Here is a 13,389-nt window from a genome sequence, read left to right as displayed (position 1 = left end):
GCTCCCATTCCAACGCCTGCAGACAAGAATAATTGGGCACAACTCTCTCCCCTGGGCACTGATGACAATCTCTGGTCAGAGGCAGATAAATCCCAGCTTCTGCTGATGCTCCATCTACTCAGCCTGATCCAGGCATCACGGGGCTCCACACACAACCTGTGCCCCACGTGCTCCAACCCCACGCTCTGTGTGGGAGGAATCCAGGGAAGCAGGAGCCTTACCTGTCGCTCTGACATGACGTACAGGTACTTGTGGTCCGTGGAGAAGGCCATGTCTCGGAGCACCGGGCTCCCGTCCTTGAAAACTGTCACCATTTCATACTGAATTCCACCATGGGGAGGACCATCTGCTCGGATCTGGAAGAAGCACAAACAGATTACAGGTGATTTCATAGCAGCCAAATTCCAATTTTCATTTTCCGGGGTGGGGGATGAGGGGAGGAGGATGAAGGAGGGAAAGGAAACTAATTCAAAATCTCAGCTTGCAGCCTGGAGACAGAGCAAAGAGCTGGCAGGCAGCGTGTGGGCTCAGGGGTTAAAGCAGAGGCTCCTTCTCCACTGAAGCTGATGCCATGAGAAATAAGGAAGAAGTTTTGCAGTCCCAAGGGGAGTGCACAGGCTGCCAGCGTGCTGCGACTGACCACAGGCATCCAAGAGCAGCAAAGACTGTAAACTTTTTAGATTCTTTCTACAGCCTGGAAGGCGACCACAAGCCTGCACAGGCAGCACAAGGCCAAGATACAACAGAGATTTTCTTCTCCAGATCCATAAAAAACGAGACTGAGACAACATCCATCACCTCTTGCTGCCACAAAAGCCTCCTACAATGTCATCTCTGCCTAAAAATCTGGACCTGCTGCTGCTGCCACTCCCTTACTCTCAAATTTGCAAGGCTCAGCAAGGTGAATCCAGTCCAGCCTGTACCACTGAGTGAGCAGAGGGCTCACCCTGCACCCACAGGGGCTGTTGGCTTGAGAGGCTCCCAGAATCCAGCCCCCCAACACCCTGCTCCTGCAGGAAAACCTGCCCCAGCTGTGACAAACCCCATCCCTGCCAGGAGCTGATGCTGGGAGGATGTGCCATCTCTTCCAAAAGTTAATAATTTATGGCCTCGGGGGCCGTGCAAGGAGAAGGGAGGAGGATAAACAAACAATTTACATTGTCTCTCTTAGCAGGATTTGCATTTCTGGAGAGCCTTTTGATGACAACACGGTGTCTACAGCGCTGCAGAGCCAGGCAGGGAGAGGAGAGCAGCCAGGAGAGCCGAGGACAGGGCCAGGACCGCGCGGAGCTGGGCAGCACGTCCACGCTGCCCAGAGAGGAGAGGGGAGGAGAGGGTCCCCGTGCCTGGAAAAACCTCTTATCACAGAGCTGCCATCTGCTGCAGCCTCACGCCGAGCTGTTTTGCCGCATTCCGTTTTGCTGCTCGATTACTCCCCGCCCGGCTGCGGTGCGGAGGAAGAGGCACGAAGAGGCTTTGGACATGTCTGAGCCTTCTGAAGAGGCAAGGAGGAGCAGCAGAGAGGGATGACTGTTTTTTCTGGTTCACTTCCCCAGGAGGTAAGAGAGCAGGTTGTTAAGCATCTTAAGATTTATCTGAGAAATGTGCCACCCCAGCTGGAAATAGAAGGATATCTTCACACTCATAGAGGAGCGATGCTCCCCTGCACCCTCCTCCAGATAAATCCTCTTCTTGGAAAGAGCCCTGAGGCCTCCTGCCATGTAAAGACATGTTGGGTACACAAGCACATATATTTTTTGGATTTCTCTCCTTTCTCCTCACCTTCTGAATTTTTAGTGGTATAAAAGAACACCAGGTGTGAGTCTGAGCAGCCTGGCTTAACAACCCACGGCCAGAAGCAGGGAGCCTCTGGCAGGATCTCACAGACAGCCCAAGCCTGGCTCAAAAGCCCTGAACTTTCAGAAAGGAAGACCCAAAAAAAGGCAGAAGGTTAAATCCTGCTTTAGCTATACCTGTGGGAATCAGGATACCTCACAAAATACTAAGAACCAGAAGCAGGTTGAGACCCGTACAAGACCACTGCCTTGCTGGGCATCGTAACCCAGGCTGTGGACACACCACTGCCACCTCCCACATCAGCCCCTGCCACAGACAGAGGGACAAGGCTCCAAAATCACCTGAGGAGTAAACAGCAGGGACACCAGGCTGTCAGGGCCACACTGCTGCCTCCATGCAAACGCCTGATTAATGGCCAAACGGGAATGGGAACGCCGGACATGAAGGATCAGCAGCCTTTGTGAAAAACAACTGTTTTCCAGAGTTCCCTCGGGGCACCAGCAGCTCGTTAAATTGAGCTTCTTTCTAGTAATGAGGTCAGACAGGGCTAATAAAGAGAGATACCACTGGACAAGCCTCGTGCAGGCCAATTCCAACTGGGAATTGTGGCTCTGGGCTGGAGACAGCACCACGTGTGTGATGGCTCCTCCAGCCTGGATAAGTGCTTGGAGCTGTGCCTGGCACAGATGTCTCAGGACCATGCACAGGGGGCTGGGTGCTGCCTGCACCCTCCTGCCTCCCTGCTGGGCAGGAGCAGCAGCCCGGGGACTCTCACCGAGCCTGTGGAGATGGCTCCATGCTGCTCAGGGACTGCACGACAGGAGGGGAGCAGAGCCTGCTGCTCTCCTGTCTGGCACACTTGGGGGTGTGAATATCCACCCGGGTACCCCACGGCCCCGTGCCCAACATGCACCCGCTGACACCAGGATGCTCCCACTGCATCTCTTCCTGAGGGCTTGGTTTCCATGGCAACAAATGATGATGTCAGAGAGGAATGATGGTTCCTGCGAACGCGGAAGAAGAAAGGGATCATTTCCACAGCAGGAAGCTTCTTGTTGACATTTGGAGAGAGAAGTAATTCCTCTGCCTCATGTCCGGGTGCCCTTCCAGTGCCAAACACCTACTGACCCATCCTAGGAGAGCACGTGGCACCAGCCCTGGGCTCATCCCTGTGCCAGGCTCCAGGCACAGCAAGGCAGGAGAGGGGAGGAGTGGGACGGGGCTGGGATGCTGGGGGTCATGTGCCTTTACACCCTCCTAACCCTGCCAGGCTCTTACCCCGTGGCACAACGATGGGGCACGAGAAGGGTTTAGAGGAAAGGCACGGAGGGGAGCGGGGCAGGTCGGACGGGGTGGGGACACACTGAAACAAGGAGCAGGTGGGGATGGGACGAAGCTCATCGGTGCAATGGAAACCAGAGGTGCCCAGGGTCAGAGCCACCTGAGCCACACAGACCGGCCAGGAGGACAGCTCGCACGCTTGGACACGGATCTGAGAAGTCATCTGGGACAGATACAGCTCTTCCCTCCACAGCTCTCAATGGATGTTTACTGATACAGCCTGAAAAGTGCCTAACAACATAATCTGCAAATCCAGACATCATCCCTGGCTCAGAGGACGCTGGGCCAGCAAGCGCCCCACGTGACGGAGCAGAACGCTGCTCAACCCAGGGAGCTGCAGCCCTTCAAAGGCACAGAGAGGTTTACGTGTCTAATACCCCCCCAGAACAGCCTGCAGGCATAAGCTGTGTTATCTCCAGAGATTAGTGAAATACCATATTGTGTCAGGGAAATGTTGCAGCGTAGCACCCGGGTACGAGCCATTCAAGGATCTAACACGACATGAAGCTCCAACATCCCTATTGTACTCCAGCTTCTCTTGGGTATTTTGCCCAGCCTATGCCAGAGCTCAGATACATCTGGATTCCCTTCCAGTTCCTCCCAGCAGGCTCCCATTAGAAGACATTGAATCTCCTTGTAGGAACTTTCCATGATTAAATTACCTGTCTGTTTTCATTACGAGTGTTTCAATGAGGCTGACTCATGATGAAATACCTGGTGCCAGAAAAAAGCAGCTGAATAAGTCCATGCACAAAGGGACTGATTCCCCATCCTGGATCCTAGAAGTGATGCCACCCATTAGCTCCTCAAGAGCTGCAGCTTCTCCCCATGCAGGCAGGTGCCTGATGGGTCCCAAAGCACCTTGCTGCTGGCTGCCCCCCTCCATGTGGAAATGCCCACGGAGGCAACAGTTGGGCTCCCAAAACGATGCCCTGGCTCGGGAGGCACAAGGCACTGGCTGAACACGTTTGTCTTTCTAACAGGGACAAAGTGAAAAGCTCAGTCAACCCTGGAGCCTCAGGACTGCTCCTTTCACGCCAGGATTTCCAGCCTTTCAGGGGGGAGTCCTATCAAATAGCACCACATTTGTCTACAACGGGCATTGGGAGCAGAACTGGCTCAGCCCTGGGAGCGTGCACTGGAGCGTTACTGCATCTGCTGCCTGAAATAGAAACCAGAGACAACAAGGAGCAGCCTTCACTGCCAACGTGCCTCTTTGCAGAATTGCCACTTTTTTTTGCCTCTTACATCTGCACATCTCAGCTCTTGGGTACTGTCAGTCACGGTTTAGGGTCAGGGCTGCCCCCAGACCTTCTGCAGGCAGGAACAGCAGCAGTGTGATTTAGCCTGCTGCTCTCCGTGTGGGAAGTCTCCCCCTTGAAATTAAAATGAAATAGTAATCCCATTAAGTATCTTTCCTTTAAATCACAGATATGTCCATAAGTAAGTTAATGACAACCCTTACATGCACATTCAATTCAAATCAGCATATCCAATTAACTTCATTACCTGGAGGCTCCCTCATATCCCAGTCTCTTTCTCTCCTGTCACATTTCCTTTATGCATTTTTCCCAAATTAGGACAGAAGACATTTGTCATGGTGGCCATCACCTTTAGTTTTACCCCAAAGAGAGCAGAGGGAGGCCTCGATAGATGGGTTCACTCCAGAAAGCCACGATGCTGCCAGGCTGAGTGGCTTGGAGCAAAGCAGCTCCTCGAGACCAAATGATCTGGTCTCCAAGGAAGGAGAAAATCCATCCTTTCCAGAGTTACACTGGCTGACTAAACATTAAATACACTCACTAATCCCCACTGGGGTTGCCACTGGAAGAAAATTCTACAGGATCAGCTGGGGAGAAAAATCAGTTTGGTGAGAGCTCATTGCAGTGAGCGCTGCTGGCACAGGAGCGATGGAGCTGCTGCCAGTGCTGTGACCATTCCTCAAATCTCCACAGGCACAGACCTTCTGTAGAGCACCAGAGAGGGGCCTAGAGCAGGGCAGCTGTGCCCAGCACCAGAGCAACAGGCAGCAGGTCTGGCTGGGAAGGGAATGAACCGGTGGGACCAGCGAGAGGCAGCCCAGTGGCATCAATCCCCTCAGCACCTCACCTCCCGCTGCCCCTGGACACTGCTCACCAAGGTAACTCCCTGGCACTGGTGCAAGCACCCGAACCCTCCCCTCCAGCTCTGCCAAGCCCTGGTCCCATTTACTCTTCCTCTGGAGCTTCAAAGAGACAGGGAAGCCCCATCCACACAAACCCAGCCCTGCATCCCAACTTCTCCCTCCTGCTGCTGGGCACAGCACAGACAAAGCACCCGGGCACCACGAAGCCCAGACTCCCTTCTCTGCTCATGTTTTCTGAGTCCTAATCCTCTCTTTTGGCTATGTTTTCTTCCTCCATCCCCTCCCTGAACTTCAGGGAAGCTCCAAGTGGAAGGAGACAGATTTCTCTGTCCTCATCTTGCTCAGATTTCACCTTTCCCAACAGATTCAGTTCCTGGCACCCTCTGTTCCAGCAATCCCTCTTTTCCAGGATCTGCAAACCCCTCCTGCTTGCACGGCTGCACTCCCGAGTCTGCACCTTCCCAAGGGGACAGGGAGAGGGGACTGGGTGCTGCGAGGCAGGTCTGGAGAGCAGGAGGAACCGTGGGGTTGGCAGCTGCACAGCCACACACGGTGCAGGGGGAGCTGGGGGGTTCCAGCCTGAGTTTATTCTGATCAGGCTCCATGACCCAAATTATTTATAGATTCTGCGGTTTCTGTGAATTCAATACTCCTGTCAAAAATGTCTCTGTGTATGTGTCTTTCACACCCACATGTGTTTCCCATCTCTTCTGTTTGGGCAATGTTAGCTAAGTGTTCAAAGTCACAACCCAGGAATCTGCAGCTCCCCAGAGGAGCTGCTGGGCTAATTGGGGAAGAGTACAGAGAACCCCCCCAGGGTCCCAGCTCTGCAGGGATGGGGAGCTTTCATCTGCAGCACTGGCACCCACAAACACTCCTGAGCACAAAAACGCCAACCCGGCAAACCAACCAACCCACCCAAATTAACTCTCACTTCTCACACTTCCAGAGCAAGGGTGGAGGATTGCTCCCAGGAGCAAGGTTTTCTTCCTAGCCCCATGGGACCAGAGGGCTGCAAGCCTGCCCAGAATCAGCACACACAACCAAACCCAGGGGACACGGGCGCTTTCCATCTTACTGCTTCAAAGACTTTGATTCACCTACAGGGAAAGGAAAGAGAGGTTTTTAAAACAAAGCAAAGAAAACCCACTCTTCCCTCTGCACTAAACCTCAGGCTGCAGTCAACAGGTTATCACACCAAAGATCTCAGCTCTTTCAGCAGCTCTACGTGCCCCCCATGGCAACCAGTCGTGATGCCACCATTCAAGGTGCCACTTTGGGAGGTGCCACACTCGGATCTGCTGCAGGGAGAAGATTCCATGACCACAGTCCTCCACGTTCACTGGTGGGAGGAGAATCTCAGGAGAGGAATCCCTTGCTTTCCCTCTGCTCCTTGTGGAGGTGAAGGAAGCCCATTGCTGGGTTGAAGCTGCAGCTCAGACATCCCAACAGGTACCAGTAAAAAGCTTTAAGAGAAGATTGCCACTGATTCTGTTCTCTCCCTTAAGCCTTTATTTCCTTCTTCCATCCTTCTGCTCCCTCCAGCCTTCTGGAGAGCTGATCCTCCCAGATAGAGCAGGGAGGATGGCAGAGAGGCACCATGCAGAGACTAATCAGCAGCCCCCGTGTCTTTAATTTATTACTGCATGAGAGGCTCGTTTAGAATAAAGCTGCCAGTTCGGAAGATCATTCCTTTAAAAGACTTTTTTATTTGAAAAGCTGTCAGCTCACACCTTGTCACAGCCTTCCTTGCAGCAGCAGAACTTTAATAACGTGCCACCTCATGCAAATGGGCTGCTAATTAATTAAGTAGTATTCTTCCGGGGACAGATTCATTAGAATCAAATTTGGGCAGGCTGGCTGGCTAGGTAGATTGCCTTGGACAGTGCTTTAAATCAGCAGCAGCACCCTTTCCTTGAGTCCCTGCACTCCCACCAGGAGAGAAGCTCCCTGCTGCCCCTGTGCCCTCGGCAAGGCTCAGGGCACCCCAGGGGATTGGTGCAAAGCCACATCACAAACCAGCCATGCTCATGGCACAGACCAGACCCAGCTCAGCCAAGGACAGCAGTGAGATGGAAAAAATGATTGACTGTAGTGCCCACAAGATTGGCTTCTCTCCTCTTCTGAAAAGCCAGCACAGTAAAGGGGCAATTCCAACGTGGGAGGCAGAGACTGTTACCTCAGAGGGCTCCAGGGATCAGGCTGCCAGGCAGGGAAGGCTGCAAAGGGGCAGAGCTCGTTCTTGTGGAGCACTTGTTGCAGAGACAGCTGCTGGGGGTTCTGGGCTCTCAGCCCTGCACCTTCCACCAGCATCAAAGTACAGCCCATGAAAGGTGGGAACACTCGAGAGCATCCTGTGGATTTACTCCCCAGGAGGAGGACAGCTCAGGGCACGGCTGCAGCACGGTACAAACCCTACTCCCTCCTCCTTTGTCCCCTAGTAAAGAGCCACGACGTGCAATGACTTCCCCTTCCTTTTGTTCAGCAATAAGCACCCCTCTCCCTTTATGTTCCCATATTACTTTTAAAGGGATGGCTCAGTGCTTCTCTGGGAAATGGGAATCATTAAGTGAGCAGCACTCTGCTGCTTGCAGGCTTTACATTTTGGAATGCATCAAAGAGACCAAGCACTGGCCTCCAAGAGAAAAGAAGGAGGTAGGAGTTGCCCTATCTGGAGGCACTGCACAGTGACCTGTCTGCAGCGTGCTCCTTCAGCCTCTGCCAGCCTTTCCTTGGCTCCCCTGCTCCTCCTGCTCTCTGCTGCTTTAATCCAGCTCCTTCCCTTACAGCCGGGAAGTAATGAAAGCACAGGCAGGCAAAGAGGATGGCTCCAGGAACAGCCAGGGGGTTTTCCTTTCCTAAAGCATCCTCTTCTATGTGCTGCTAACAGCCTTTAGCAGGGATGCCAAGCTGGGTGCCACAGGAGCCTGAGTTGTGCAGAGGAGGATGGGCTGATCCCACTCTGCCCCACAGCGTGTTAAAAATGCCCAGGTCATGCCCTGGCTTGTTCTGCAGGACACAGTTAGTGATGGACAGAGTTAAAAGTAGCATTTTGGGAGTGAGCAATAGCCACAGTGAAGGCAAACAGGATGGAGTACTAACCCTGAGTCTTCTGTGAGCAACAGGAACCATGAGAGGAAGCACAGAGCTGGTATTATTTAGGGTGATGGAGGTACCAGGTATCTGCTCAGAATTGCTTGTCACAGATATTTGCAGCTCTTCACCCAAGTCCCAAATATACCTGAGCTATCTATCCACACTTCACCTCTGCCCCTCCAGCCTAACAGCCCTGCAGAGCTCCCTGCAGCCAGCCTCCCACAGCACTCCACAGCAGAGCTCAAGGGGCTGGCCTTGCCTCCTTGGGTTTGTTGACTTCGAGTGTCCATGTAAAATGGAATAAAAAGCCACTTAGACAAGATGGTCTGATGCTCTAAACATGCAGCAGCGAGTCGTGATTCTCCCCAAGGAGGAAAAAACTAAACGACTGTCAAAAACTGTCACATGAAAACCTTGTTTCTCCCAACTCACAGCTTCCAGCTGATCAGGTGGGAACCAGAAAGTTCTTCAGGAAATCTTCTTCTCTTTCATTTCCAACACCATATGTTTCAAATGACTTACAGTCCATGCCCAGCACTCCTGGGAAAGCTGCAACACAAGCCAATCTGAGAGCCACTAAAGGCCAAAACCCAGAAGCAAATAAAAGAATTGAAATGTTGTTATCTTTTGATTTTAGAAACTCGTAGAGAAATCCTGCCTGGCACTTTTGCAAAGCTTTAGGTCAGACAGGAGTGATCAGGTGAACAAGGAGGTCATGCATAATTTTGGTTTCACTTGTGCATGCAGAACCAGTCATGTGTTACTGATCAGATCTAACCTTGCTCGGGCAGAGAATGTTAGAAAATTACAGAGCACACGGCTAAGCTCCAATCCCAGGAGCTGAGGCTCTCCCACATCACCCACTGCTCTGTCCCAGGCACTGGGGAGCATCACACACCCCAGAGTTCCAACCACAGCAGGTGCCCCATGGGTGCAGATAGGAAATGGGTATTTTCTAGTTCAGAAATGGGCCAGAGCACAAAGGAGTCAGAAGCTCTCGCTGAATTTTACTACAGCGACAGCCTTGCAAACAAGGTCACCTAAGGACGGGCAGAGCCCCAGCCAAGCTGGCACTGCCCCACGGCCCCTGGAGAGCTCCCAGCTCTCTGCCCTCCCCGGGCACCACGGCAGCTCGGCTCCTGGGTGCTGAGCCCCTGCCAGGGGCACACGCTCCTGTTCACACTGGGAACACAGGGGCTGGACCCAGAGTGGCCTCATCAGGGAAGGCAAGATGCAGAACCGAGATGCAGGATGCACAGCCAGGATGCTGTCCCAGGACCCCAGCTCAAGGACTTTTGATTCTACAGGAGCCTGTATTGGAAGTGTTAAAGCTTCCTGATAGGAAAACAAGGAGACATTCAGCTCCCATGGTTTTATACTTGTCTGAATCTTATCTCCTCATTCACACTCAGATCTCCCAGCCGCCAGCAGACAGAGGTTTGAGGTACCTCATGCCCTGGTGTGCATGGCACATACTGAGGAACAGCAGCTTTTCCTCTGCGAGCTGCCTCCCAAATGCTGTGCTGGGGCAGATCAAAGATTTAAAAAATATACCTCTCTCCCATCTCTGCACTGTAACTCACTGAGCCTTCAGCATATGCTCTTTCCAGCCTCTCGGAATTAATCGGCAGATAAGCAGATAACAGGCTCTAAATAATCTGTATATGCAGCCCGTGTAACGCTGCTGAAGGCTGCCCTGAAGGCAGCAGGGAGGCTGCTGGGCTCAGCACACACTGGTCTGTCCCAGCCAAACCCCTCCCAGAAGAGCTGGTGCAGCCCCTGGGCACAGCACAGCCCTGGGACAGCACCAAACACCCCGCGGGGTCGGCGGGAGGGGACCAAAGGGAAGAACCTGATGGATGGGTCAACTCACTGGTCCTCAAAGTCCAAACCCAGAGGTGAAGATCAGACTCGGGAAGGGGAGGAACCTGCAGGAGCTGGTACTCCACCCGCAGCCTCCACAGGTCAGGGTGGTGCTGTGGTCAGCACTCAGGACTGGAGCATTTTACAGCTCCAAGCCCATGGTGACACAGCCCCAGAGCTGCAGCCCCCAGAGCAGAGCCCCAGCCTGCTTCTGGCAGCACCACCCAGGGACAGGTGAGCAGGGAGCTCTGAGCTTCCCTCTTCACCATGAAAACCCATCACAAGTGCAGCGAGTGGACATGCCCAAGGCTGCTTGATGCCCAGTGGCCTTGGTGGCATATCGTGGGGTCACCTGAGCTCTTCCTTGGAGGCCACAGATGCCCTTGGCCTGTGAACACAGGAGCAGCTACAGCACCGTGGTAACAACATGGGGAGAGCCAGGCAGAGCACAGCAGCAGCATCAGACATCCCCAACGTGGGAGACGGGCGGGGAAGAGGAGCCAAGCTGAAGGGCTGGAACTGAATCATTGCTGGTCACTGTGGTGCATCCGAGCAGCACATCGCCCCACAGAATAACCTGGATGCCCTAATCCAGCAGGACCCAACCAGCCCACGCTGGAGGGTTTTGCTTGCAGTCTCCTCTGCAGGAGGAGGTGCAGCAGGTCTGCCCTAGGGCTGGGAAACACCAGCCAGAAGGACCAGGCAGCTCTTCCCGAGGCCCCTGCTTTTGTTCCCACACCAGCCAGCACAGCTAATCCTTATCGTGCCCATAGCCCAAAATCAACATCCTGAGATAGGCTGGGGCTGGGGTCCCAGGGATAGGAGAGACAAAGCTACACCACATTACTGCTTTCACTCCATAATTGACCTGTAGATAAACACATGGCTTTTGCCTTAATCCCCTGCAGCCTCATGAACATCAGCCGTGCTAAATTTTTCATGTAATTAAGAGAAAAACCCTAATCCAGTGTAATTAGCTCCCTGATTGCCAACGTCAGGCAGAAAAGCACTGTTTGAACAGCAATTCAGGTCTAGCTGGTTAGGCAAATACTGTGTGTGTGGTTCAGTAATTTAACACTGGAACAACTCCCCCTCTGCTGTCCTTACAGGCTCGCTTTCCCAAACAGCACTAAGTGGTTTCATGACTGCAATAGGCCTGAGATCCCCAAAACTGCTGTTCCACCAAGCTCTGGTTACACCCCGAAGGGCTGGTCATGAAACGAGCCAAGCAGTTCCTGAGAACCACACCAGCTGCTGATTCTGGAGGGGTCCCCCCACCCCATCTGCATCCTTAAGCGTCTGCCAGCAAGTTGTTAAGGCTATGCCACCCCTAACCACCTAAACTTGGGATCTGATGGACAAAATTCTCACCCTGATGGAGAAAGTCTCCTCCTGAGTGGTGCTCAGCACTGCAACCCCAATCTGCTGCAGGTGACAGCGATGCTTGCAAGGAGTTTTATGGTGTAGGTCAAAATTCATCCCAGCTACTGAGCCTTTATATAATACAGTGGTATTTTTCTTTTCTGTGCACATGCACCAAGGCAAAATTTTAGGAGTGAAATGCTAGAAATTTGGGAAGTGGAAGCAGATGGGAGAGGAGAAGATAATGTGGATGTATGTGCCAACGGGGAGGCAGGGAAACGAAGCAAGCACAGCTAGAAGACAGCCTCACTTAACCATTTAATCCATCCCCCAGCAAAAAGCAAAGGACCTGAACTACTTCAGCCACTGTCATATATTTCTTTTGCCTTTTAAAAAGTCGCTTGTGATAGAAATTAAAGACTATTCCAGTTCTCATCTAGTTACATCTTTCATCTCCAGACTTAACATCAGACAGTCTCCTGAAAGACAGCATTTGAAAGCAATATTATCCTTGGAAGTATTTGTTGGGGTTTCTCCAAGGAGGATTTTAATCCTCATCCTGGGCTATGTTACAAAGGGTTTGTGGTTTGTCTGGTTGTTTTTAGAATAAAAGCATCAGCCTCTGTTTTGCTAGTTTTGGTTAACGTTGCTTTAGAGGCCAAATTTCTGCATCCTTCTGCATCTTCCCAGCCTGGGAGACTGCAAACCAACCAGCCTGCCTTCTATAAGGAGAAAGCTGAAAAGCACTTCACAGCTTCAGCATCCCTGGCTGAACTCTTCCAGAATCTCTGTTTATAAGCTGTGGCAGGCGAGAGCCAACCATATATGTTTTTGTAGCTGGAACTCTTCATTCTGAGAGAGGCCAGGGGCTGATGAGGGGTTGGGGGCTGTGCCTGGCTTTGCCCATGTTTGGGCTCCAGGCTCTGGTCTCCCCAGCACTGCTCCTCTCTCCCCTCCTCATCACACCCGTGCTCTGTAAACAAACCAGCAGCGAGCAGAGCAAGCTGCTCCTTTGTATCAAAGCCAGAGAGATTTCTTTATACAAAAATGAGTGAAAATTTATCAACTCAAAGCTCCTTTTAAAGAGAAGCCCCCAAGGAGAGCAAGCCCAGATGCTTGCTTGCATTGCACTGGTAAGCCAACTCCTCCTCCTCCCTCCCTTCAGACACAGGATTTTCCATGGAAGGCACTACAGATAACTATCGACTGCAAACAGAGCCCTGGTTGGATGGCAACACATCAATATGGGCTTAAGCGAGCAGTTTGGTTGCAGAGTTTGGTGCTTTGCCATCATTCCCTTCACACAGGAGCAGCCCTTCAATCCAAACAAACGACCTTCTGCTTAACTGTCTCCCAGAGGACCTCCAGCCAGCCAGCCTGGGTCTTGCAGCACCCGGTGACCGTGTTTCAAAAGGCCAAGCTGGAAACTGCACATCTCCCTCCCTGCTCCAGCTCAGGGAGGCATGTCCTGAGTTGCATTTAGAATCATAGAATCGTTTTGGTTGGAAGAGACCTTCAAGATCAAGTCCAACTGTTCCCCTAGCACTGCCAGGTCACCACCAAACCACATCCCTCAGCACCACATCTCCACGGCTTGGAAACCCCTCCCGGGATGGGGACTCCACCACTGCCCTGGGCAGCCTGGGACAGGCCCTGAAAATCCTTTTGGTGAAGAAATTTTTCCTCATGTCCAACCTCAGCCTCCCCTGGTGCAACTTGAGGCCATTTCCTCTTGTCCTATCACTTGTTCCTTAGGAAAAGAGACTGGGACCTACCTGGCTCCAGGCTCCTGTCAGGAGCTGTGC

General features: G+C 52.5%; 1 protein-coding gene across 1 annotated transcript in view; it reads right to left on the bottom strand.

The window, feature by feature from the left end:
* Positions 1 to 221: 221 nt before the first annotated feature.
* LOC103779533 (plexin-A2-like) overlaps positions 222 to 13,389 on the bottom strand; it is a gene marked incomplete at its 3' end in the record, with an annotated part of 46,056 nt that continues 32,888 nt past the window's right edge. The window contains 1 exon segment of the mRNA XM_008947165.1: positions 222 to 356. Coding sequence (XP_008945413.1) covers positions 222 to 356 — 135 coding nt within the window.

Source organism: Merops nubicus, unplaced genomic scaffold, assembly GCF_000691845.1.
Source record: "Merops nubicus isolate BGI_N331 unplaced genomic scaffold, ASM69184v1 scaffold8999, whole genome shotgun sequence".
In the NCBI taxonomy this organism is placed as follows: Eukaryota; Metazoa; Chordata; class Aves; order Coraciiformes; family Meropidae; genus Merops; species Merops nubicus.
Note: the sequence above shows the minus strand (reverse complement) of the source record. Positions and strands in the feature narration are given on the sequence as shown.